Consider the following 26,963-nt stretch of genomic DNA (forward strand, 5'->3'; position numbering starts at 1 on the left):
CAGCTATATAAAGCCAAAGTCCCTTTGTGCTGTGCTATCCCCAGTGGTCTGTCCTGGTTCTAGTACACAACACTACTCCCATTAACACTCCAGATGATGAAGTATCTCATTGTTAAATAAGCAGATACAACCAATCTGCAAAAGCCTGTGAGGACTTTAGAGAACAGGATTAACTTCAGAAATATCTTGACACATAGCAGAAATGGTATAAAAAAGGCTACAATTTCATTAGAAAAACAAGGTGTATAAGTATAGGACTGGAAACTCTCAGCAGGGTGGCAGCTGTACAGAAGAGGATGTAGGGGTCATACACAGCCGCAGCCGAGCATCAGTCAACAGGATTGCTGTAGCATAAATGGAAGAAAACATCATGTAAGAGAACTGTGTGCCATAGATAATTGTATGTTGGTAATGCCTAAATAGGAGACTTGTGTTGAGGTTTGGGCACCGTGTTTCAAAGAAATCGTAATCCAGAGAAGGAGACTAAAAGTCTGGTAAACATGATCTGTGAACACTGGTTAGAGGAAGCGTGTCTTTCTCTCAGTCTGGTTAGGGATGGTTGAGAGAAAATAGAAAAAAAAAAAGTCTTCAAATACATAAAAGGCTAATAGCAAAGGCAAAGGAAATACTTGGTTCTCTGTCATCACTGTAGATGATACAAAGAAATGGGCTTGTACTACAGCAAGGAAGGTTTAGGTTAGACATTAGGATCATAAGCATAGGTAGGTAATGGTATGGATGACTTGTGGAACCTAGATTCTCCATCCCCAGATGGAGGTAATACAAATATGAAGCAACAGTTGTAAGGAAAGGTTAGCGTATTACTGATTCTGATGGAAGTAGAAAGATGGATTAGATGACCACTAAAAGTCCCTTTCAGCTTCGTCCTAATATTCTATGAAAACTATGTGTGACTTTATCTGATCAACCAGTAACAGTTTTGGCATATTCTAAAAGGAAAGGATTTAGGGATATTTCAAACCAGCATACTGGGAGAAACATCTTCAGTGAATTTTTAACAGAAATACAGTACTTTAAGAAGGAAAGTACGTCAAAAGGATACTTTGTACCACAAATCTGCTACAGTAACACTTCTGTCTAGTGTAAGTCAAGTGACTTTAGCTTCAATATGTCCTGTCTGGACACTGACAGTGCAACAGCATAACAGACTCTCACTCCTCCGGTATTTTCCTTTCCTTTCCCTTCCCTTCACTGCTGTTTCCATTTGCAGGATAAAAGATTGATTGCAAGTAATAACAGTTCAGGATTCAAGTCTTTCCTAGATTATTTTTTTTAAAAAGTACTAAATAGATTTCCTTTTGACAAGCTACATTGTTAAAATAAAAATAAAAAATAATTGAAAAAAACACAAGTAAAAGGAAAAAAAACCCAAACCACATTCAGGGAAATACATGTGGTAAATAACAAAACCGCTGTCTTATGTTTTGGGAGCGTTGCTAGAAAGGGCTGTTAGTGCTTTATTTAAGAAGTGCAAGCCATTTTGTGCACTTACGCAGGGAGGCACCTGTACAACCTCACACCCTTTAGAACATTTCCTACAGAGACATAGGCTGAAAAGACAGGGAGGGCATGGCCTCCTGTGTGGACCTGAGGGAGGAAGAAGTTTGTGCTTATTTGAAAAAGCTGGCCTTCCTTGCATTTTTAGAGGGGAATCTAGGGGATTGTGCTGTCTGGACAATCCAAAAGCTAGTATTTAACTTGAGGCTTGACCACAAGCCCGACAAACTGGGTGAACAGACCCAGCAAAAGCAGAATAGGAAACACACCAAAGGCTGCCTGCCTTGAATTCCTTGCAAGCTGCATCTTCCCATACTTCATGAGATCTTTCTTTCCTATGCTGTTTGTACAGCACTTTACTATGAAACAGAGCAAGCGTTCTCCCAATGTCATTATTTGAATTAAAATTTAAGTTGTCCATAGTTGTATCATTTGGGAATATATGTGTTTTTAATGTCATTATTTGAATTAAAATTAAAGTTAGCTGTAGTTGTATCATTTGGGAATATGTGGGGTTTTTTAAATTCACTGAAAGCCACATTGTTCCTTTGTCAGAAAATCCATGGTATTAAGCTTGTACAGTATAGAACCCAGCAGCACGAGAAACAGTTAAAAGTGCTGATGCATAAGGAGTGAGTGTCCTGCTGCAAACAGGAGGTGTCAGTTCTGACAAGGCATTTTGCTTAATGAAACTGTTGTTAAAATTGGCTGCTTCTCATACCATACTACTTTTACTTTTGAAGTAAGCCTCCTTCAAAGACATCTGAGTTTCAGTGGCCGTGTCAGTGCGGTAGGAGGAAAGCAATGAGAAATATTTTTTTTCCTCCTGAACTGCCGAGCTGAGAAAACCACTATGCTTGTGACCAGATGAACAGAAACTCCCCGCTGCATATATTTTATTGCTCAGTGAGGCTGAACCTCTGTCCCAGCTGGACTGTGAAGAGCTTTTGAGTCAGGAGTTGGTTAGCTGCAGGCAAAGCCATAGTCTGCTTGCATTTCACCATGACTGTTGCTACTTTGAGACTTTCAGCAACAGCAGTGACATCCATAGAGGCATAATACCAGTGTGAAGATGGCAGGTGAACAGTATCAGAGCGAATGCGGGTTAACTGAGGAGCTGCCATCTTCCAAGTCATTCCAGAAGTTCTCACAGTTCTGGTTCTTGTCCCCACAACTGCAAAGTAATGCCATCTAACCTCAGTGTCCAAACTGCCACAGCTTCAGTATTTTAGTCTCAGAGTACTGCATCTCCTCATCCTTGAAAAGATCATTTTTGCAGTGTGATCTCAAGCCTGGTGAGCCATAAGCTCTGCTGCATCACCAGGTGTCTGCTCCTGGAGGTTCCACAGTTGCCAGGGATCCTTTCATTAGAGTTGAGCTGCTTGTACTAGCTGGGCACTGGTGTAGCCTAGTCTGCTCTCTAGATAAATCTCTGACCTAAAACCAGCTGCATTTGGATCTGCTTCACACAAAGTGTGTTTACTGTCCAAGTTCTCTTTTTCACTTTCAAAGTCAGTCAGATGCCTCCCGTTACCGGTTCTGTAACGCTCTGTGGTTAGAGCTAGAATCCCCTCTTCAGGGTTGTGCCTATTAATCTACGGCTAAGGATGCAATTTTTTTTTTCTGTGGCCTAGCCAAGTACAACAGTAGGGATGGGTTGATCACCAACGTCTCTGCACTTTTTATCTTACTCATCACTTGAGGCTTAGAAGGATGGGGTCCGGTCATCCCATGCTGGTGACAACTGTGTGAGCTGGCAGAATCCTTAATTATATAGGCTGCTTTCTATTTCTGGATACATAAGATTTAATGGGTTTTATTATAGTAGCACTTAAGCACCCAACCGAGCACAGGCTCTACGTTCCAGATATTTGCTGAGCCACCCTGTCTTTTTGCCCTATCACCCTGAGAGTTTCCTCACAAGATCGGATTCTTTCCTCTCCACTAGAAAAACACAGACATGACAATGACTGACAATGGTTTACATGTTGGTAAGACAGGAAGAGCTGTTATCTTGATTAAGCACTAAGGTGTGGGTGGACATGGAGAGACTGTCCATCAATTCCTCTGTCATCATTTGAGTTGTGTTGTGAAAAACAGAACACATTGCTCATGCACCTACATAGGTGGGAGGAAAGAAATGATGATGAGGGCTGGAAGCTTGTGGCTTCTAACAACAGGAGGAAGGCTCCCGGTCCATCTGCAGATCTGCGTCTACAAATTGGACTGAGTGCCCTGGTAGCGGCTGAGGGGCCAGGAGCTCGGTCCAGCAAAGCAGTTGCACCCGCTAAGCCTGACCCCGCAGCAACACCAGGGGGAATTGGCAAGTGATAGTAGGGGCAGACTCCCTGCTGTGGGGAAGGAGGTCCCCATCAGCTGAACTCACCGCCGGCAAAGGGCATGTCCTTCTTGCTGGAGCTTGTATCTCAGATATTGAAGAAGGACTGTTGAAACTTGTGAGGCCTTAGACTATTATCCTCTGGTGCTCTTCCACATGGGCAGCGATGATATTGCCAGGGGAAGCCATGAACATTAGTATAACTATATGGCTATGGTGGTGAGGGTCAAGGACATAGGGGCCCAGGTGGTTTTCTGCTTGATCCTGCCAGAGAAAGGAAAGGAAGGGCTTAAGGAGGAGTGGGCAGATACTGCAGATCACCAGCCAGCATCATGCAGCTGGCATCAATGACAGGGATTTGGGTTTTATGTTTATAGGACCCTATCTGACGGTCAACAACTACTAGGAAGAAACAGGATCCACCTGACAAAGTGAGGCAAAAGCAGCTCTGCCAAATGGCTGGCCAACGTGGTAAGGAGAGCTTTAAATTAGGAATAACAAGGGAGGGAGATGATGACCTACGATCAAGTAAGGAACTGGTGCAGGGTGATGTGTAATCAACAGAACAGGGTGAAAGACGTCAACTTAAGCAAACGCACATCAGTAAGGAAGTGCCAACAGTACGATTTTATGGGGAAAGCTCTCACACATTTTCTGGGAAATCAGCACTACTGGGTGCCCATCTGAAGTGCCTCTACATTAATGCATGCAGCATGGAGAACGGACAGGAGGAATTAGAGGTCTGAATGCAGTTGCAGGGCTACAATATCTTATTAGCATCACAGTGATGTCATGGGATAGCTTACCCAACAGAGGTGGTGCAATGGATAGATACAGGCAATTTAGCAAGGACAGGCTGGGAGGGAGGGGAGGAATTTCCCTTTTTGTGAGCAAGCAGCAGGATGCATGGACCTGTGTCCTGAGAAAGGTATGAGCTGGTTGAGAGCTTACGTGTCGGGAAGAGTATCTTGCTGAAATGAAGCATTAATAAACTTGGAAGCAAGCTTTATATGTTTCCTATGCGGAAGAGTTGTAGTTGGAGGAGCTTCATTATGTGGAAAAGAAGAGCTCTCATGCTACCACAAGATGTTCAGAGTGGTGCTCATGACCTTTCACAGTGCAATTCATGAACAATACCATCTGTAGCGTGTCTGTCTCAGGGCATCTGCAGTTTCCAGCTGGTGATGCTTGTTCTTGATATGAATGGGTACAATCTCAGTTGTAAGTGTTCCTCAGATGCTCCTCATCTAAAATTGGAGCACTGATTTTTAGGACTTCTAAAGCTCTTTGGGAGGCTGCTTAGAGTCAATGATGTCATATGTGGGAACCATAAGATCTCCACATGCACAGACTAGAGGTTTTGCAAAAGATTGCCATTTTGCTCTTTATCACCGCATGCAGATTTCATGTGGGTCTCCAGCTCATTACACATTGCTTATAAGACCTCAAGCCAGCAATATTTCACTGCATCTGTGCTAATACTTATGTACTAGATGTTAAGACAAATATTTATGAGTCCCATATGGCAAAGAAAACTACCACCTTCCACTTCTTCTGTCTAAATAACAGAATAACCTGTCCTCGTTGCCACCAAATTGCCTAATTTCACAAAAAAATATTATATTTCATATGGAATTAATAGGACATCATATACAAGGAATAGCCCTTGTAACAATTAGGATGCTTTACCAAACAAGATTAGAAAGCTTCCTCTAACCTACCCATCATATATAATGTACAGAAGACTTTGGTCTCTACTATTGTCAGTCTATAAGAATTAATACTAGATGCACTCACAGGGAAGAAAAGGAAACAAGAAACACTGTGGTCAAAATGTCACATTATTGTAGCAATTGCAATTATACTGACTCCAGTGGACTTTTGCTCACTTACATACAGATTTCCTCTTATATTCAGATGCACTTAACTTCAAATAAAAGTAGGCCTAAATAAAGGGGGGAAAAACCCAACAAACAAATCTGAAAGTTTGGGACTGCTTGGACATGGAGTTTATTTTGATGTTACAGAAAAAGGAGATATCTGTGAAGTATTGGTCAAGATCAGTGCATCAGTGACTTTGGAGGTGTTCAAATCCATCCTCTGGACTTGGATTTTTTAATTACTTCCATATCCATCCTTTCTATCCATTGTTACTCAGATTTCTGATATCAGAGACCTGATATTTTGGCTGCTTGTGCATTAATGTCTGGTAGTAATAGGGGGAGAAGTCACAAAAATGAGAAGTTATCTATTTTAAATACCTACCACATCATAGGGCAAACACTAAATAACTCATTCTCTTTCACACACACATCCATACTGTTTATATAAAAAATTGATGACACCAGCCAGAAAGCTAACAAGGTTTTTTCATACATGTTCTCACTGTTTGGAAGAGGCAGAAGAGGAGAGAGGAGAGGGCTTCATGTTGTACTTACACATTTTAGTTTCTATTTATAATTAAGCTACTCACAACTTAGTGAAAATCACATTTTCCAATTGCTTCAAGGCAAACTGCCTGCACCATTCTCTAAGTAACTTTCTTCTCTTTTCTTATTTTTTTTTCTTATTTTTTCCCCATGTAACATTTAAAAGAAGGCCTAGGGTTTGCATCTTCTTTAAAACAGCATTGTAATACTTATCCTACGGAATGTAGGAAATGCTGATTCTCCAAGCTTTGGAGAGCTGGGTCTCTGCCAGCAGTCTGAGGCTGGCTCATTGAAAACTCCATGGAAAGATCTGCTAGGGCAGAAGTATTAGTTTAGAGCGTACGAACAGGAAGTTTAGGCTTACAGAAAAAAAAAGTACTTTTTTAAAAGCCACCAGGAATTGCTTTGATACCAGAACTGAAAATCAAGACTGATGACTGATTAGCAGAACATCTATTGCCAGCGGCAATAATCAACAGCCTAAAGATAAAGCACCTGAAAGGATTTGCTTCTGTACTTTGGGGTTTTTTATCCCCATTAGCCCTAGGATGCTAAATAAGGCATGCATCACATTTAGCTTTCCTGTAATTACATGAAGAAAATATTTTCATTTTTAGAAAAAATAAACACAGTGCAGTGCTATAATTTCACTTCGTAAAAATTAGTAGTTATGAGAGATATGAGAAAGTAAGTTTAGGTCAAATGCTAGAGACACTAGCAAAGAAACTTGTCAAAGATGCAAGTAAGGCCAACAAGGTCACCTTTGTTCAGGCTCAATGTACCCGAATTCTTAAGACGCCTTGGTTTCTGACATTTGCAAAATAACTAGTTACAGTATGTGTTTTTCTTAGAGTTTAATAGTTTAATGAGAAAAACAAGCTATTTTGCTGTTTTACTGTTTGAAATAACTGTAAGTATTTTGGATTTAAAACCTGTAAATTTAGAACATATTACGTCATGATGAAACATTTAGAACGTATGTGGCTATGTAACACATTCTGCTTCATACTGAATTTCTGAGTCTACAGAAGAAAAAATGGTCAATTCATCATAGACAACAACAAAAAGGAAAATAAACTCTTGTAGGTATAGACATTATTTCTGCTTCTTATGGAAGACCTCCACGTAATGGCCATAGCCATTTCATTATAAGGCAAATTGTGAAAAAAAAAAAAAAGGGGGAATAATCATAAGGAAAATCGGGGGGGGGGGGGGAAAGGAAAAGAGGAACTCAGAGCCTTCTTGAGACATTGTGGGGTCTGGCATACCCCCTCTTCCTTGGGCTCCTGCCAGCTGCCACATTGCCAGGGAACTGTGACTCTACCCTGCGTGAGTTGTGGTGGCCTTTCAGCCAGGTAAATAATCAACAGGATTTAATCGTGGCCATTCTCAAGTTCTAGTCATTTCTTTGACTTTGATACAGATGTATTCTGAGGTGTTGGTTATTGTGCAGATAGTATTATTTCTCCTTCTAATATTTTGATACTGCTACTTAGGTAATCTGTTTAAAATGTTTGTTTCTATTGCAAAAGCAAAATATTGTTTGCTTATCAAAGGAGCCAGCCTCCTTTAGCATACTGATCTTATTAGTCTGTTACATAGACAGTGTAACCTAATACGTAATCAGCGGAATGTAGTAAAATTTCATATATTAAGCACTGAAATAACTGTCAAACTAAGATATATCCAGATCATCGTTTAGAAGTAAAAGCTATGAAGTCTTTCTTTTCGTGAGCAATGCTCCCACTGGGTATTTCCTTGCTCATTTTGAGATTACAGTATGCCTGAAGCTTCAATGTGTTGTGAGAATTTACTAAAGAAATTACTTGATTGATGTTCAAATAACCATCCCCTACCAAGGAGCAGTCAGTATCAGAGTATGTTATTTTAAACCCATTAAAAGAAAGATCTGTTGACCAGATGTGGTTAAAATAAGACATGGAAACTTCCTTTTGTCTACCTGACTTTGATGATATGCGATATGCCCTATATTTTAGCTGTGGCTTTGTTCTCTGCTAAGAGAAGTGCCACGCTGATTCTATAGAAGTGCTCTCTTTATGGTTTGACGGTAGTGGAATTGACTGACTCCGGCTGATTGCTGCCCCAGCACTTTCTATACCCTCCCCAGCAATAGTCCAGCTGAGGGAGGCAGACCAACAGGAATCTTCTTCCAGGCAATAAAATGGTTTGCCAGCTTAGCTCCCTGCCTACACCAGCTCACGGTGGGGTTAAAGGAATACCAGTGCCAAAAAAAAAAACCAACCCGAATGTGGTGGGTTGACCCTGGCTGGAGGCCAGGTGCCCACCAGAGCCACTCTGTCACTCCCCTCATTCACCAAATAGGGGAGAAAAGGCATAACGAAATGCTTGTAGGTTGAGATAAGGACAGGGAGAGATCACTCACTAATTATCGTCACGAGCAACAGACCAAACTTAGAGAGGGAATTCATCTAATTTATTACTAGGCAAAACAGAGTAGAGGAATGAGAAAATAAAATCAACTCTTAAAACACCTCCCCCCACCCCTCCCATCTTCCCGGGCTCAACTTCACTTCCGGCTTCAACCTTCCCCCCCTCAGCGGCACAGGGGGACGGGGAGTGGGGTTTACGGTCAGTTCATCACACGTTGTTTCTGCCGCTTCTTCATCCTCAGGGGGAGGACTCCTCTCATCGTTCCCCTGCTCCAGCATGGAGTCCCTCTCACGGGGTGCAGACCTTCAGGAGCAAACTGCTCCAGCGGGGGGTCCCCCATGGGGTCACAAGTCCTGCCAGCAAACCTGCTCTGGCGTGGGCTCCCCTCTTCACGGGTCCACCAGTCCGGCCAGGAACTTGCTCCAGCGTGGGCTTCCCACAGGGCCACAGCCTCCTTCAGGTGCCTCCACCTGCTCCAGCGTGGGGTCCTCCACGGGCTGCAGGTGGAATCTCTACACCCCCTCATCCTTCCTCCATGGGCTGCAGGGGGACAGCCTGCTTCACCATGGCCTTCACCACGGGCTGCAGGGGGATCTCTGCTCCGGCGCCTGGAGCACCTCCTGCCCCTCCTTCTGCACTGACCTTGGTGTCTGCAGAGTTTCTTACATCTTCTCACTCCTCTCTCTGGCTGCAAAAACTCTCTCTCTAAGTGTTTTTCTTCTTCTTAAATATGTTATCACAGAGGCGCTGACTGGCTTGGCCTTGGCCAGTGGCGGGCCCGTCTTGGAGCCGGCTGGCATTGGCTCTATCAGACACAGGGGAAGCTTCTAGCAGCTTCTCACAGAAGCCACCCCTGTAGCCCCCCCGCTACCAAAACCTTGCCACGCAAACCCAACACACTGAAACACACCAAAAACCCCCCAGCAGCCACAGAGCACAGCCAAGGATAAAGAAGAAAAATGGATTATCTTTTCTTCTTATGCGATAACACAGGTCAGCTCTGTCCTACTGATCAAAAAGTTTTTATTTAAAAACCAAAAGAATAACTTTTTTTTTTTTTACCTTTTCTGTTTGGTAACAGAAGATAACTTCTGGTGTGTTTGGGGGTGTGTGGGAAAGGTGTTTAAAACATAAAACAAGCATAAACATTTCAAACAGTCTCCCAGTCCCGCCCGGCCCCGGGCACCAGGCTGACTTTCAGGCACAGCTAGCACCCTCGTCGTTCCCGTGTGGAACGTGGCCGTGGATGTGCCCCCGTGAGGGATTTTTTGACTATCAGCCTTCATTAAACGGTCCGAGAAGCCGTAGTCCAGAACAGACCTTCCTGTGCGAAGCCTCTGCGCCATGCCAGCTAGGACTGCTACGTACCCAGCCTCCTCACGGCGCCCGGGGGGCACCTGGCAGGTGGAGGCGAGGCCCCGCTGCCCCCCGGGCGGCAGCCACCGGCCGGTGGCCGCTCGGAGCAACGCAGGAGCCTGCCCCGCGCTGCGGCCCTGCGGGCCGGTGGCCGCCCGCCCAGCCCAAGCGACTCGCCCGGAGCGCGTTCGAGGGGCGCCTAGAAAGACCCTGGGGGCAGCGGGAAGGGGTCTGGCCCCGAGCCGGGTCAGACGCGCTGCGACTGGAACGCACGCCCGCCGGGTCTACCCAGGCCGACCCCTCCGGTTGCGGTGGGAGGAGGCGAGGGACGCGGGGGGGTGCGGAGCGGGCGGGGGCGCGGCTGTGGGGCGGTGCCGTCGCTGCCATGGTCCGCCACCGGTAGGGGGCGGGCGCGCTGCCTCCGACCCTTCCTCTGCCTCTGCCTCTGCAGCGGCGGCGGCTCCGCTCGGCTTCCTGCTCCGTCGCCGGCGGGCGGGCCGGGGCAGCCTGGGCGGCCGCTGAGGGGACGCGGCGACGCTGCGCGACGTGCCCGTACAGCCCAGGTAGGGACTCGTGTTCTTCGTGGGGGCGCAGGCGTCCGGGCTCCCCTCCCGCCGGGGATTCCCAGCGCTGGGTCTGCCGCCCGGGCGCGCATCGCTCTCCCCTGCGCGGGGCAGCTGCGCCGCGCCAGGCTGGCGCTGGCCGCCTGCCCTTGCCTCGGCTGACGGCTTCCCACAGCGGTGCAACTTCCCCGGACCGTTTGGCCCTTCCCCCGGGAGCTGCCACCGGGAGGAGTGAGGCGGGCCGGGGACCTGGGTGCGGGGCAGGGCAGAGCCGGGCGGCATCCCCGTCCCCCGAGGTCCCTCGGAGCAACCAGCTGGGCGGCGAGCGGGGCGGGGGTTTCCTCTCCTCCCCGTTCCCTTCCTCTTCTCCGTCGGCACGGCCGGCCCGGCGGCAGGGGCGGCGGTGCGGGGCCGGCAGCTGCTCTCCGCCCGGGGCCGGTGCGAGCGCTCGGGGCCGTCGGTGGAGGCGGCACCGTGTGGTGGCGGCTCTCGGCGGAGCTGGGCGCTCCGGTCCAGTTAAATAAGTGAAGTGTTCGCCGTGCAGGCAGCCTCTTGCTGCTGAAACAAAGACTTAGCGCGGGGAGAAGGCAGCGGTGCTGCTCTTCGGTGCTTGTGTGCTCTTCTCTTTCTCCGCTGTGTAGCGGATCGTGGACGTTGTTGGCAGATGGGTTGTGAGTCTCAACTCTTCCTTAACTAAAACACTAAATCCGCCGTTACAGAGAACAGCCGTGAACTGCTAAGGGAGGAGAATGTGCTGCGCATCCAGGGTTGCAGAGAGACACTTGGCGACGCAGTCAGCGTTCCTTTGGTTTCTAGCCTCTGAGTTGCTGAAGTAGGAAAAAATACAGTAATTTTTTTTTTTTTTTGGTAGGTAAGTGCTACCATATCTTAAGTTACGTTTTTGCCCGAGCTGCTGAGGGACTGCGTAACTCACATGATTTCTTGATCTTTCCATTTTTTCACATTAAAAAGAGGTTAAATGATAACATAATAACTCCAGACTTTTGTAAAGTAAAATATACCAGGTATTCTTTGCAATATTATGTGTGCCCTGTAACGCCGTGCAGGCTTAGAGCCCGTGGTGGTTCTTTGCTGGTGAACCTAGCTGACTGGTCCTCTTCTTTTAACAAAGTATTTAATACTAATATGAAAATTATTTAGGAACAACAAAAAAAGGCTCGTTAATGGCTGTGCACAACAGGTTTTTTTGTCTTTTTTTTTTTAAAGCCTCTGAAACTAATCAAGGTATGAATGTCTTCATTAGCACATATTCCACCCCCTGGGATTCTTTTAAGTATGAAGAAATCTTTTTCATCTGTTGGTTTGCATAGTTGTCTGTGTGGCAAAACAAGTTCTGTAACTTGCTTTAAGCCTGCAGGTAGGCTCTTCACAAGCTAATACCTTGGTATTGTCATGTAATAACATCTAATCACTTTGGGATGGAGGAGGCACCTGGTTTGTTGCAGGCCATTGCTTCCATCTCTTTCCAACAGTCCTGACCATTTCGCTCAGTAAGTGCAGAGTAAATAGTTACAAGTAAGTCGCCTCACGGTACTCACAAGTTACTTGCCTTAGCCCCTGTATGTGCAGCCCGAGTGCTTCAGGGCATACATGCTCTATGTTTAATGAGGATTTTCTCAGTGCTTTAAGAGAAGCGTAATAGTATAGAAAAAGTTTGAGAATTTAATGAAACTTCAACAAGCTAATACTTAAAAAGTGAACTGTTACTACTAAATGCTTAGTTTCTGGTTTTGTTCAGAATATTAGCATTGTATATGGGAAAGAGATTTTTTTTTTTTCTTTTCTGTAAGATCACCAGACAGATCAGTACTATGTAAGATGCAAAAAATACCAGCTTGCTTACAGGTTATTTCATAGCCTAAAGATTAGGTGTCCATAAGATGAATCTGCAGCAGACACAGAGAACTTGTTTGTTAAGATTTATATTGTTCAAAGAGAAGCTGATATTTAAATGGAACTCTGGTTCTGGTTTTTAAACCTATGGTCCCAGCAAAGTCAGAGGGTTAACATGCGAGTGTAAGGGCTGCAAGTCTTGCCACTTACATTGGCGATCATTATCTCCATGAGGCCCAATATAAATGATATATATGTTCAGTTTTCAGTTTTTCACTAAAATCTGCTGATAGAGTTTAGAATTTAAGGCATAATTATTGTAAACCTGCGTATTTTCTCTGCCAGTGACCAGCTGCACAACCCTGTGACAATCGTTTTGCTGTCAACAGCACTGGAATTATTGTAATTGTTTCACAGTTTACAAGGATCCCTCTGGGAAATCTCACATTGATCTGAAACCAAGATTGTCCATAAATTCTCAGGATTACTTTAGGAAAAATGTAATCCACAATAGCATCAGAAATCTTAGAGTCTTACAGTGAGACTTCATGAGATGGCCGAGCAAATCTAACAGCCTGATGCTGCTGTGCTTTGCCTCCCAACACTCCTAAAAGTTGTCTGCTAATCTGGCAGCAATAATATTAATTCCTTTTTACTAGGTTAGCTTTCCTTAGTGAGTAAAATCATGTGGCCTGGGCTGGAGTGCTGGTGAGTGGGGCTGGAACAACCTGGCAGGTGAGCTCACCTATCTCATAAATTTTCATGCTTCCTTGGGTTATCCAGGCTTGAGGCCCAGTGACATGAGAACACAAAGAGCGGTGATGAGGAAATAACTTTAAACTGGTATTGCTGCTTGAAACCTCATTTCTTAGCACCAGAATTTTCAACTCGGATGTTAAAGCATCTGCAATCTATAAATAGGTGCTCTTGGTTTCCTACTTTGTTGTCTAAAATGCTGTGTCTAACCACGAATCCAAGCATAGCCTCCTCATGCTTTTCTTAATAGCATATGTGTCCCGAGAGGACTTTAGGATTTTTTTTTTCTTAAATGAAAAAAACCCATTCTGGATAACTTTCTATTTCTGCCCTTTAATTTGTTTGCATCTGCCTGCATCTTGATGTTACCCACAAATTTGAAAACCTTGTCCCTATTCAGTAGTCCAAGTCATTGATGACAATATTTAATATTAATTTTCACCAGGCTTCCTGAAATCCAGTCACACTTAAGTTTTCACAGGGAGTTATCGATAGTTACTCTTCTGGAATTGTTCAACTATTTTTGCTCCCCATGTACAGTACCATATTTCTATGATACAAAAATAGTTTATGTCTTCATTTGCAGACAGAGCTGCAACTTAGCTTTTCCCAGCTCTTGTTGGAGCTCAGTGCCAAGAGGAGGATATGGAAGAGACTTATGGGAGAGGGCGGAAGATTTGGAAGACTGTCAGGACAGAGGGAGCTGCTGGAGTAGACTCTGCCCTGCATTCGATGTGTGCTGCTGTTGAGTCAGTTTTAATGGCAGAAAGTTGCACAATGTGTTTATATGTACAAAAGCATGGTAGTTCTTATGAAAGTCCAGTTAAAATCTTAATTAACATCAAAATAGATGACATTTAACAGTGTCCTCTCTATTCATAAGACTTGCTTTCTTCTTGTGACTGGCTGGCTTCCATTGTCCCATCCTCTCTCCAGTTTTCTTTTATCTAAGGAGAAAGTAACCATCTTCTAGTAGTAAAGACTTTTTTCCTTGATCAGTTTTGGTATCACCGGTTAGTTGAGTCACCATTTCACAAACATTTAAGCTGGTATAAGCTAGTACTAGTGCTGCTAGAAAGCTGCTGACCTGCTCCCAGACACTTATTTCTGCTTTTGGATCTTGCAAGTACCGGGTGAGGCGGTTGAGGGAACTGCCATGGCTGGCTGTTTGCTTGCTGGTCAGCTGAAGGTCAGTGACACCTGGATGGCTTTAGAACTGCATTTGAGTTGATTCAGGCAGAAGTTTATTACAGGAATTTCTGTAATAATTAGTGGATATCTCTTAAAACAGCATGATCCAAAGAGGCATGGCATCAGGAGTTGTATCAGTGTCTTCATATCGGCTGTGTATAGTGTCTCTCTCAGTTGTAAGCTCATTGTGGTAAGCGCCCTTCTGTCACTGAGGGATGCTGGTCCTTAAATTAGTTTACGTATGCTTAATGTGGCAAATTTCTCCATAGGTGATGACACGCGGTAACTTGCTATCCCACACTTTAATTTTTCCCACCTATGATGATCCTTAGATTTTAAAATCTCAAAGAAGATGGCTGTGTTGGATTTTAGTTAGTAGGGTGTGTACCAATTGTTAAATAAATATTAAATTATACAAAGTGAGTGTGTGTGTGTGTATATATATATACACACACACACATATAAAAAGAATACATTGACCCTATAATTTTTTTTATGTGAAATTAATTATTCTTGGATATGGCTTATGTGTTTGGTACTGGTTACTGCAAGATTGTTCCCAGCCAGGAGGTAGGTTATGGATCTTTGTTCTAATCCCTTCATGCTCAGAAGCCAGTCTAGAGACTGCCATTTTTGTTGCTGTCTCTCTGTGTCTTCAGTAGGAAGAGGTGAGTCACTCCAGAGCTGTAAGGGATCATGCAACTGGCTGACTTCCTCTCCATTTTTGAGTGTCTTCCACCTCATCACTCACAAATCATGGCCTGTCCGGTGCTAATATGGACCAGTAGCAAAGACTTGCCTGTACCACAGGAGCACTGTGATTCTGAGTGCGTCATGCAGCGTGGAGGTTATTAGTCACTGACAGCAGTGTCATATCTGCAATATGATCCCACTCTGCAGCGTCCTGTACGCATAGCGTTGCCACTCTGCATCCAGGGCCTGCTGTGCTGCTGCCGCCCCTTCTCCCCCCGAGCCGATGCTCGATGCTTTCTCTGCAGGGTGCTTCCCTCAGCCAGCGGCACGCTCTTTCTAGCCTGCAAAAGGCCAAAGCCAAGTGCTGCCTCATATGGGAGATGAGTGGATGAGAAGGCACTCAGTTGGTGGAGCAGGGGATTCTGTGTCCCTTAGAGCAAGAGGAGGGAGAGATACCAACACTGCTCTGAGCAGTGGTTATCACCTGGAAGTACTTTTCCTGGAGGCACATCCCGGCTTCCTGGTGAGATCACCTTGCTACCGAGCAAAGGTTAAAGCGTCTCTTCAACATGGAGCCTCAGATCACGCTGAGCTTTTGCTAAAGACGCTTAAATGGTTGGTAATATCATAGTAATTTTTTTTTCTGGCAGTCATGTGTGATGTCCCTTGCTACAATCGGTACCCTTGATTTTCTCTGCCTTACAAAATATATAGGAGCTCCATGCCTTGCTGTGTCTGTGGTCTTGGTGTGCAGCTTTGTGATGAGGTTGATGTGGTGGTCTGTGCGGTAAAGGAATCTCACTCTTAAGTTGATGATCTCATTCTGACATCTTAAAGCTACTTTCTAGAGTCTGGTTGTGCTTGGGGAGAATAGCGGAGAGGAGCGACTCAGTCTTCCTGTAGTAAACTTGGACCTATAGAGGAAGTATTTGTAATGCTCCTTTACTGTTCTGCTTGCTTGATAACTTTATTTAAAATGGGCTCCAGTGTGAAGTGACATGCTGTAACCATAACCTCAAATGAATTTCTGTGGTGGTGGTGTGTGGTTATATCAAGTCATACTAATTATATGTATGTTAATTGTTCTTCAGACTAATAACGTTTTTGTATGGTAGATCTATTGCAAATTGCTGTATGGGGCAGGATAAGATGCATGGTAGTGATGTACAACAATGTGAAACCTGTTGTATGTTTGAAACTTCTACTGGCTTCTGGCAACACCTTGTTTCAAGTGAGACCTGGTGATCTTGCAGATAAATGCATTGCAAAGCTTTATTTACTCTTCCCTGTTGTGGAAAGACTGAACAGACTGTCGTTCTATGAAATTGAGGTGGTAATTTGTTTCTTAGAAAAAAAAACAAACAGAAAAAAAATCAGTGGTTTTGAACTTTTGAACAGGTGGTAGTCACAGCAGTGCATCAGTTTGTCAGAGAAGAAAATGTTAAACCTCACTCTCTTAAATCTCTGTTGTGAGAAATATGTACTTCTCTGTGATGAAGTTGGAAAGCAAGTGGGTGAATGAGGTTCGGTAATTTGTCCTTGAGAACTTTATCTATCTGAATTTCTCTGTGTGATTTTATCCAACCCTATGAAATACAGGGCTAAGATTCTCTTTAATAGTTATATCAGCAGCAATGTACAGTTTATCACATGAAAATATGGATTTTAGGGACCATAAATTAAATCCCATTTTTAAATATATGGACCAGTAAATTTTGTGTAAGAGTCTTCAAAGTATGGATTGGGTGCTTACAAGGTTTGGGGCTTTGTTGGTTTGTTGGTTTTTGGTTTGTGGGGTTGGTTGGTTTTTGTGGGGTGGTTTTTTTTTAATTGCAAAAGGAATGTGGATTGAGTTTCATTTGTACTTTTATCTTGGGCTTTCCAGGATTCAGGAAAATTTTTCTGTTTGAGACACTAGTTTGTGTGTTGCCTAAGGCGAAAGTACTAGCAAAAGCCTGCATGGTCAGTAATTTAACTGTCGTTTGGGAAACATTAGTTTTGCATGTGAGGTATCAAAACACTCTGGCAGAGTAATGCTGCTTCTGATGTATATTTCCTTTCTTAGAAATGAAACCATTTAGCAGTATATGCAATGTAGGACATGCAACAGTAGCAGAATTACCAATTTTAAATTTTTGAATAAGTTTGGGTTTTGATTGCAGTAGTAGCAGCAGTAGCATAAAATCTTGTTTTAACAAGCAAACGCTCAGGTCTAACTCAGTGTTGTCAGAGTACCAAGCTGAATCTTGCACGTATATGGAAGAATATGATTTAGGTGGTATCATTTTTATAAGAAGTTAATAATTATACTTCATGGTAGTATTTGTCTCAAATGAGGAAAAAGTACTATCCACAAGTCTTTAAGTTGTTCTGTGTGGACAGACCTTTTGCCTGGGCGGAGTTCTGCCATAACCACAGGGAATTCATATGGATGTAGGAATGCCTGTAGGGAACAACTGCTTGGGTTACAGCCTGTGTTATCAGAAGATACAAATGGTGCATGATTATACAGTAAAGCTGAACTACAGTAGTTACTCTTTTAAAGACGTAATTCTTTTCTATGTCTGCCATTCATCAGTTTCAAATTAAATGAATTTTGTAAACATAGTGGAAAAACTATGCTTAGTCTAGCAGAAGGGTAAGCAATCATCTGGGTAAGGAAATGCATCTTGTATTTGAATAAAATGGTTATATTAGAAGCCTAGATTCCTATGCCAATTTAGAATTGGAATGATTTTGACTGTCTCAGCTGTTTGGTCTGTGGCGTGTAATTCAGGTTGGCACAACCACTGGTTTAAAACCAGAGCTCACATAAGAATAGCTAAAGCTGTCCCTGACATATCTGATTCACTGTGTAATAAAACCACCACTGCTCTGAACTGCTTGAAAACAACAGACTGAAATATCTATTAACAGAGGCTGGATTAAGCAAAATGTTGTTTCACTGATTCCATTTTACCAGGTATGAAAAGGTAAAATGGCTTTTTTTTTTTAGCTGTTCTCTGACAGGAAAAAAAATGCGTCTGCTAATCATTGAGGAAGACAGTTTGTGCTGCAAAAAATAAATACCGTCTTAATCTACTCATCACTCAGAAATAAAAATAAAAGCTCAAGACCTTTTTTTTTTTTTCTTTTTTTGGTACTAAGTAATTTTGAATGCTTATCTAATTCTGGTACAGTGTGCTTGTATACTATTCATATTAACAGATAGTAAATACAGATAAAAACAGATATAACCTTATTTGACCATTTTTTAAACTATACAAACTTTTAAATCTTGTTTGGAGGAAAAATTTCCCTCTGAATTTAATTCAAAGCATCTCAGGCTGATACAAATTTAGTATTATGTATCTCGGTACAGATTTGCATATAATAGTGTAGAAATATGCGGGACACGTTAATATTGAAGAGGATGCTAACTCACACCTTGTAGAGTATCTAGGTTAAGAAAACTTGTCTCTTGTATTTTCCCAGAGTTTTATGATGATTTACAGCCTTCTTTTGTATTTCTTGTTTATCTTTGTAACTGCAAAGTTGTGGTTTTTTTCAACATTACAGCTACGAAGAGATAAGCAGCAGCTAGTGGGTATTGAGAACAGTCCATCTTAGGATCTTTTAAAACAATTTTAAAATTACACCTTGGAGGTAAGAGACAAAGGTATCTGTTCCTTACTTCTCTCTTTGCTTTCACAGTTCCTTGCAAGGCAAACCCGATTCTTTTATTGTCCATAAAAACATTTATCACAATTGTATTTGAAAAACCCTTATAAACAGAAGTACATTGCAAGTGGCCAAAGTTGTCACATGCAGCACGTAGGGCAAAGGCTGTGCCTGAGCGACATGTGCCCGATGTCGTGTGTGTCCCATGGCACTGTCTCTGGGCACGAATGTTGAGCAAGGCTGATAAAGAATTGGCTGAACTGAATTGCATCCAGCTCGGGATTGAAATCTGGACTTTGTTCAGTGTTACATCAGTGTGGAAGTAGTAATAAGAACTGTTTGCGTGTTTTATCAATTACTTTACTCGCCTCAATAAAATTTCCTCTTGCACCTTGATATGAGGAAGAAAACTTGCTTGATGACCATCATATCTAGTACACGAATGCAGGGAGAACTCAGTCTTAGCATATTATAAAATTTAATCATCTAAGAAAACATGATGATTATTCGCTTGACAGGATTACAGATTCATAGTTTTCCTAAATGAAGTTATATTATAAGCTCACTGTGTGAAGTACCTGGCAGGGTTTCCTCAAGAGACACAGGTCACTTTCGAGCGGCAGATACTAAAACTAGATTGTCAGTTAAAAGCAAGTATGCATTGGAATATGTGCAGTAGCTATGTGGACGTATGGACTAAATTTATCAGATTTGGGTTTGAATCTGTCATCCCCACACAAGTTAATAAGTGGAGAGCAGCAAACTAAAAATCCACTGAAGACTGAAACTGAGCGGTAAAGAAGTGAGGGAAAGCCCTTTTCTCTCTTCCTTTTTGTTGTAAGTCTTCTACTTTTGTTATGTTGCCCTATGTATAGCATTTTGGGCTGTCGTGGGGGTTGCTTGGAATGGCTTTGGCACTGGATATCACAACATCTGGAAATTGCCCCTGCTTTGGAGCAAAATACAATGCACAAGGATGGGTGGAGCAGAAAAAGCAACCAGTAACCTCAGCTCCCAACTGTCTTTCCACAAATCCACTCCCTAGTAGTTTGCATCTAGAATAAATAACTCTTTTCTGCATGTATAGACGTGCAGCTCCATGCCAGCGTTCAAAAAGGATTTATAATCCGTAACTTCTTATCTTCTCTGGTTCAATGAGCTGTCTACCTTTTCCTTCCTGTTCTTGAGGGATTGACCAACCCATGTGCTGGGCTGTGCTGAAGGAGCTATTTCTGAACTCTCTAATATGGCAGCACCAGCTTTCTGCTTGTCTGCTGGTTTTCTCTTTTGTTGGCGAGTCCATCATGGTCTGCCAGTTCAGAGTCAACTTCCTTTGTTTAACTAACAAAGTATTCCCTTCTCCTTTGTTTTCTACTGTTCAGTATTTCACAGCTTTACATACTGGAATTTTGCCATCTCGCTAGACCAGTGTGGCTGGCTGGCTGAGCTCAGCTCGGCTGAAGGTGCGCATCATCGAAGCCTTCCAAGAAAAATACCCACCTCATAGTGACAAAAGACCTGACTCTTACCAGCCTGTGGACCATAACCTCTTTGTAGCTTTATGCTTTTTATTTAGGATGTGGATATGGCTTACTGTTGGTGAGTTCACTGGTCTGAACGTCTTGCCACTGATTATTCTCCTGAATGCTGGCTACTGTGACTTGGTGATGACAGGCAGCAGGGTTCAGAAAGCTCTGACAGTTGTGGTTGCTGAGAGAGTACGTGTCCCCACCTTTAGCACTGAGTGAGATCATAGGAAAAGGAGACCGCGCTCCTCCAGCCTCATGAAGAATTGCACAAGGTTCCTTTGACAGATAGAAATATCAGAAGTTTAATAGAATAGCTGAAATAGCGATATTCATCTTGTGAACAACGTGCCAGATATTTGACTATGCTGATTGTAACTATGTGTTCTGATTTAAAATGCTTTTACTGCTTGCTGACTATGATAGATGTAAACCTGCAATTTGCCACGCTTCTTCTAATAGCCTATCCTGGGCAACGTGGTCTAGTGGAGGGTGTCCCTGCCCATAGCAGTGGGTTTGGAACTAGGTCATCTTTAAGGTCCCTTCCAACCCAAACCATGCTATGATAACAACTTCCTTTCTCTTCAAGTAGACAGCTGGCATCTGAAGGCACTGGTTTTAGGTTCTTATGTGATGGCTTCTTGTTTCAAGGCACTTGATGCTGCATGCAAGGGATTTTTTGGTTTGTTTCCACTGCCCAAGTTTTAGACCTCGACTGATAAACCTCTTAAGTTCTGCACTAAGAAAACAATCTGAAAAAAAAAAAAAGAATATCTGTGTTTCACAATCATACAATATAATGCTTCCCCAAATCCAACTATTTTACTTTGTGACTTGTAGATGTTGATTGCTTCTGTTGCCTGTTTCACCATGCTCTCCTTGGCTGTTGCATCTGTATGGGGTTCTGCTCATCAGAGTGCTGCCTATAGGCTATACTGTAGGCTGCTGCACCTTCTGCCTCAGTCTCTGACTAATAAGTGATAAATGTGAGCCATACTGTACTGCCTGACAGAGATAAATGATGTTAAGGTTGAATATTTTAGCAATGATCTGGATGAGGGGATGGAGTGCACTCTCAGTAAGTTTGCAGGCGACACCAAGTTGGGCCGGAGTGTTGATCTGCTTGAGGGTAGGAAGGCTCTACAGAGGGATCTGGATGGGCTGGATCGATGGGCCAAGGCCAACTGTACAAAGTTCAACAAGGCTCAGTGCCGGGTCCTGCACTTGGGTCACAACAACCCCAGGCAATGCTACAGGCTTGGGGCAGAGTGGCTGGAAAGCTGCCTGGAGGAAAAGGACCTGGGGGTGTTGGTCAATAACTGGCTGAATATGAGCCAGCAGTGTGCCCAGGTGGCCAAGAAGGCCAACAGCATCCTGGCTTGTATCAGAAATAGTGTGGCCAGCAGGAGTAGGGAAGTGATCGTCCCCCTGTACTCGGCACTGGTGAGGCTGCACCTCGAGTACTGTGTTCAGTTTTGGGCCTCTCCCTACAAGAAAGACACTGAGGTGCTGGAGCATGTCCATAGAAAGGCAACAAAGCTGGTGAAGGGTCTAGAGCACAAGTCTTACAAGGAGCAGCTGAGGGAACTGGGGTTGTTCAGCCTGGAGAAAAGGAGGCTGAGGGGAGACCTTATTGCTCTCCTCAACTACCTGAAAGGAGGTTGCGGCCAGGTAGCTATTGGTCTCTTCTCCCAAGTGACAAGTGATAGGACGAGAGGAAATAGTTTCAAGTTGTGCTAGGGGAGTTTTAGATTGGATATTGGGAAAAATTTGACTGAAAGGGTTGTCAAGCACTGGAACAGGCTGCCCAGGGAAGTGGTGGAGTCACCATCCCTGGAGGTACTTAAAAGATGTGTGGATGTGGCGCTTAGGGATGTGGTTTAGTGGTGGACTTGACACTGCTACGTTAATGGTTGGACTTGATGATCTTAAAGGTCCAACTATTCTATGATTCTAAAAAAATGGTTATTAATATTACTGGACATTCATAAGCCAAGAAGATACTTTAGTTGTAATTCTGCTGCCTCTACTTGATGGAATCTTATGTCAAAGAGGAGAGAAACGGTGTTTGGGTTTTTAGTCCATTCCTAAAGCAATTGAAGGAATGTTGTTGATACTGGTTTTGTGCATTTAAGTCTGAGCAAGCTCAGTTGTAGTCCTGTGTTCTTTGTTTTTAAAACATCGTAAACTAAGCACTATTAGAAATTCCAGATACATTTTTATAGCGCTTCTGTAATTCCAATTATGAGGTCTAATACTAAACATGTGGAGTAATGGTCTATTCTTGATTCATAAGGGCTCATGGGCTGTCCTATTTTACTCCTGTCTTTAATTAAAAAAATAAAAAATAAAAATTACTGTATAGGAAAAGGACTTGGCATTCATAAGTTGAGGTCTTTTGCAGCTGGAAAATGCTGTGCAATGTTAATCTGTACTATAGCATTCCTGTATTTATTCTTTAGATGAAACCCCACAATTTTTTGGTATGCTGTAATTTAGGAAAATAATCTCTGCATAGCTTCTAAAATTCTTTTCAAGTTGAGGCATAACATTAATTTTTACTGTTTTCTAAATCAAAAAATGTTTAAATTTTTTTTTAAAAAAGCATCTGATGAATATTTATTGATTGCAACAAATAATCATCACCAAGATGGGTGGATGCAGGCATTCAGATAAAGGCATTCTGCAGTCAAGGTTGGATGATGTGATTGTTTCATTTAGTTTCTGCTTTTTCGTTTTGTTCATATTCTTGCTCTCAAGCTTTGAATTTGTTATGTGATTCTGTTTATAGTCAAACAAAAAGAGGAATTTTTTTTTTTCAGTGCTGACTTAAAACAAGCTTGTGGTTGTTCATACTACAGGCAGTGTTTATTTTAATGTTGATAAATTTCCAGGGGTGGGGAGGGGAGACAAAGGAGCTTGCAATAACTCTGTTCACAGACTTTGAAACAAAACGCGTTCATCTGCCCTTGCAGATTCGTTTTGTCTTTTTATAAGACAGATAAATACTAGTCTTTCACTGAAAGAATATATTATATATGGATATAATATGTATGGCTCTGAATATAATGGATATATTATGTCTGTAATATGCAATGAGATTTCCCTTGTAGGACAGTCTTAGCATTCAAAAACAATTGTCTGCTTTTCAAACTTTGTTGATACTTATTTTCCAATTCTTATGCAGTAGAAAGAAATATTTCTGTACTTGTATTTGGTTTTTCCTGTTTATTTCTGTGATGACCATTTTCTTGGAAACTTTAAGCAATAGAGCACAATGACTGTCTGTGTCTCTGGCAAAGAGGATCTGGATACAAATCACTGAACTTACAGATACTGAGTTAAGTGAAGGCAAAAGCTTGTTTGTGTAATGTTTTTTCCTCTGTAGCATAGACCATGAGAACTACGTGGGGGTTTTGGTGATCCTCTCCAAATGATTTGCATTTTCTGATTTCTAATAACAATAGCTTTTCAAATAATTTCTAAAGAAATTTGATGGTTATTTGAAATCATGACATAGGATGGCAGAGTGTTAGCGATGCTATAGCTTTTGTGGTGTGGGACAGCTACTTGGATTAGAATGATAGTTTGTTACATGTTTTCAAATTTGGCCTTAGTGTAGATGATCTCACAAGATCCCTGGATGCCAGTAGGGTTTTTTTGCCATATTAAATGTAACTAGTTATGCAGCAAAATGCAAATCCAGAATTTTTTTTCTTTTAATCCAGAAGGGAAGTACTCATTGTACAGATTGTAATGTGTCTGAATGTCTCATGTATTTTTTGAAAGTAACTGAGGGCTATTTCCTACTTACGATAATAAGAATAGAAGAAATGAGATAGAACAGTTCAGGTAGCATGCTGTTTTCAAGCAAATTCTAATTTCCATTCATTTAAAAAAAATTTTACATGCTTAATCTATTTACACATTGTAAAACAAATTACTGTGTTTCTAATGGATATATAGTATTGTATTAGCAAAGATTACAATGCTTGCCAAACTTGATCTGCATAGATACCATATCAGTGCTGGGGATGCCAAGTGGCTGTACGTGGTCATCTTTGCTCTATGCTTCTTGATTCAGGAGTAGGGGGAAACTCGAGGCAGGAGATGTCCAGGCTCAGTGCATTTTGCACCCACTGCGCCTGAGTGTGACCAGGCAAAGGGCAAGAGGCTTGGCATGGTCCAGGGACAAGGGGTTGCTTGTGGAGGAGATGGTAGCCCTTGAGCAGAGTCTGTGTGGGTTGTGGCCTGTTTTGACTTATGTGGTCACAGGCTCTTCTTAAGAAGAAACCTTTGGGTGCTTGCATGGTGTTTGGTCATAGGCAATAGTTTTCAGTTTATTCTGAGATAGTCAGTTCTACGGTTGGTGCTTCTGTCACCATTGACCATGATGTGAATCTTCTGGGTGCTGCTGCTTCTATGAGTGGCAAACGTGTTATTACATTTCTGTAAGGCATAGTATTAGAATAACATTCTTTCAGTTCCATTGAATCCAGTTTATGCAGTATCCTAAAGGCCAAAATGCTTAAATCTTGTCTCTCCAAGTTTGAGATGTTATGTTGCCAAAGAACAACTTGCATCCAAAAGTTGCTGGGACTTTGAAGCAGTGCAGATGGCGTTGTTGACTTTTACCACGTAGCTTTAGGAAATTAAAGACCATTTAGATACAGCGCTGATAAATACTTATGTCATGGGCTGAAAGTTGAACAGAACTGTAGTGTATTGGATGAAATTAAATTAATATTTTTTCAGAACACTTGTTTCATGGAGTAAAAAATGAAAGTACATCAGAAACCCATCTTGAATCTTCTTCCCTTCACTGTGAACATTAAGAGTTAGGTATTCAGGACAATCATCGTTAATGCTGTTAGCTAGAAAGTCTATGGGGTGTTTTTTTTTTACTGTTAACTCATCACAACAGTGCTTATTTGGCTGTAATTACAATGATGTGCTTTTCTTTTTTCCATAGGTGGCTATTTTTAATGCAATAGTGTCATTAGCTGGCTGAACACTAAACATGAGAATAGCAGGTAAGTGTGCTCAGTAAAATCAGACTTTTTGTCACTTGTGCAGCAAGTTCTACAGACAGCATTAACAAGTTGTGACAATAAGGTATTAAAATAAACTTAATTGGCATAACAGGCATTGCTGTTCCATTTAATGTTTAATGAAACTAATATTGGAATTTGGGATGGTCTAAGAGCAAGCAGCTGGTTAAAATGCTTCAGCTGATCTGCAGTGACTGGTTAAGGTGCTGTGACTTCACATACTTCAGCTGCTAATTCTGTAAGATGATGAAGGATCAAGGAAATGGCCAATTGATGTCTTAAGTGATTTGCTCCCTGCCTCACACCCCAACCAAAAGCGCTATGCACCGTTACCATATAGCGTCTGAAACTTCCTGAATGGTTACTGGGAGTGTAAAAGCTGTGAAAGCCTTTTCATAGAGGTCAGTAACTGTAGGGTTTGAGAAATTGATTTTACTTGACAGAAGATATAGTGCTTGTAAAAATAAGTTCTTTGCCAATATAACACTATAAGAAAATATTGTTTTTGACATTTCCTTGCAGTAGAATAGCCTGTGTGGCAATTGAACAGTTTTGAGTTTCTGATGCATTGCACTTTTATCATAGTCATAGTGTTATGTTGCAAAAGGAGCAACTATTGGCTCTTCTAGGAGAGAATGACACCTTCTTTTCTGAGAGCTGCACGTTAACCTTCTTAATGCAAGAAATTAGTCCTGATTTTTGTTTTCCGGGAGCAACCTGCCAAAGTAAATCTGATAAAGAACTGGAAAATGCTGCAATTTTTAGAAGATGGCTAAATCACCTGTAAAATGACTTTCCTAAATCTCTTTTTTTCTTCTATCTAACTGCTTCTGTTGCTAAAACCCACAGACAAAGAAGATAAGGCAGTTCGTGTAGAATGTTTAACCTGTAGCAAACAGGCTGGTTTTGATTCAAGTGCTAAAAGAGTTTTCTAGGAGAATTCTTACGTCTCCCATAGAGGAAGCGCTCAGTTCAGTTGAAAGGCTCGTGACAGAGTGGAGGGGGATGATTAATGCTCAGACTTGAGTTCTTATTCATCTCACCTACTGTCTACTGAAACAACATGGTCTCCAAGTGCGACTCGCTAGATGACACATTCCAAAATCTGGTACCATCTTGTCTTTTTAAGCAGTGTTGGTTTGAAAACCTTTTCTTCACCACTTAACGTATGTTCAGATCATCTGTTTTCTCTCGTGCTTACATGTGGTTCACTTCCCTTCAAGTGCAATAATCTTTGGAGTTCCAGCATAATATTTTTAAATTAAGTTTGCATCTGTGTGTTCTTACAATAGTACGTATGTGTTCACACACACACAAAAAGGGAAAGTGGAAGAGGAAGATTGAACTACAAGCAAACAAAGAAGTTGCATATTTTTCTTCACCTTTCTTTTCGTTTTCTATCCCCTTATCTTTTTTTAGCCTTTTGGAAGGATTGATTAACATCTCTCACCCTTCTGAAGGCTGAGTAATCTGTCTATTTTAAGGTTTCCTGAACAGCCCATCACAGCAGCAGTATGAGATCTGCAGGAGTCCATAAGTTTGGGTTTTTTTCTGAAGGATTTATTTGGCTGGCAATCTGAGAAACAGAAGCATGCTGTAAGGCTGCTTCTTCCAAA

General features: G+C 42.4%; 1 protein-coding gene across 3 annotated transcripts in view; it reads left to right on the top strand.

Moving 5' to 3' along the window:
- Positions 1-10,466: 10,466 nt before the first annotated feature.
- Positions 10,467-26,963, top strand: part of FAM3C (FAM3 metabolism regulating signaling molecule C) — a 30,640-nt gene continuing 14,143 nt past the window's right edge. The window contains exons 1-3 of one of the 3 annotated variants that reach the window (XM_054847599.1): positions 10,470-10,616; positions 11,336-11,487; positions 25,269-25,329. In XM_054847599.1, coding sequence (XP_054703574.1) covers positions 25,317-25,329 — 13 coding nt within the window. In that variant the 5' untranslated portion in view covers positions 10,470-10,616; positions 11,336-11,487; positions 25,269-25,316. Of the gene's footprint in view, positions 10,617-10,857; positions 10,938-11,335; positions 11,488-25,268; positions 25,330-26,963 lie in introns of those variants that run through there. The other 2 variants (XM_054847590.1, XM_054847607.1) reach the window with 2 other exon arrangements.

Source organism: Grus americana, chromosome 1 (genome assembly GCF_028858705.1).
Source record: "Grus americana isolate bGruAme1 chromosome 1, bGruAme1.mat, whole genome shotgun sequence".
Classification (NCBI taxonomy): domain Eukaryota; kingdom Metazoa; phylum Chordata; class Aves; order Gruiformes; family Gruidae; genus Grus; species Grus americana.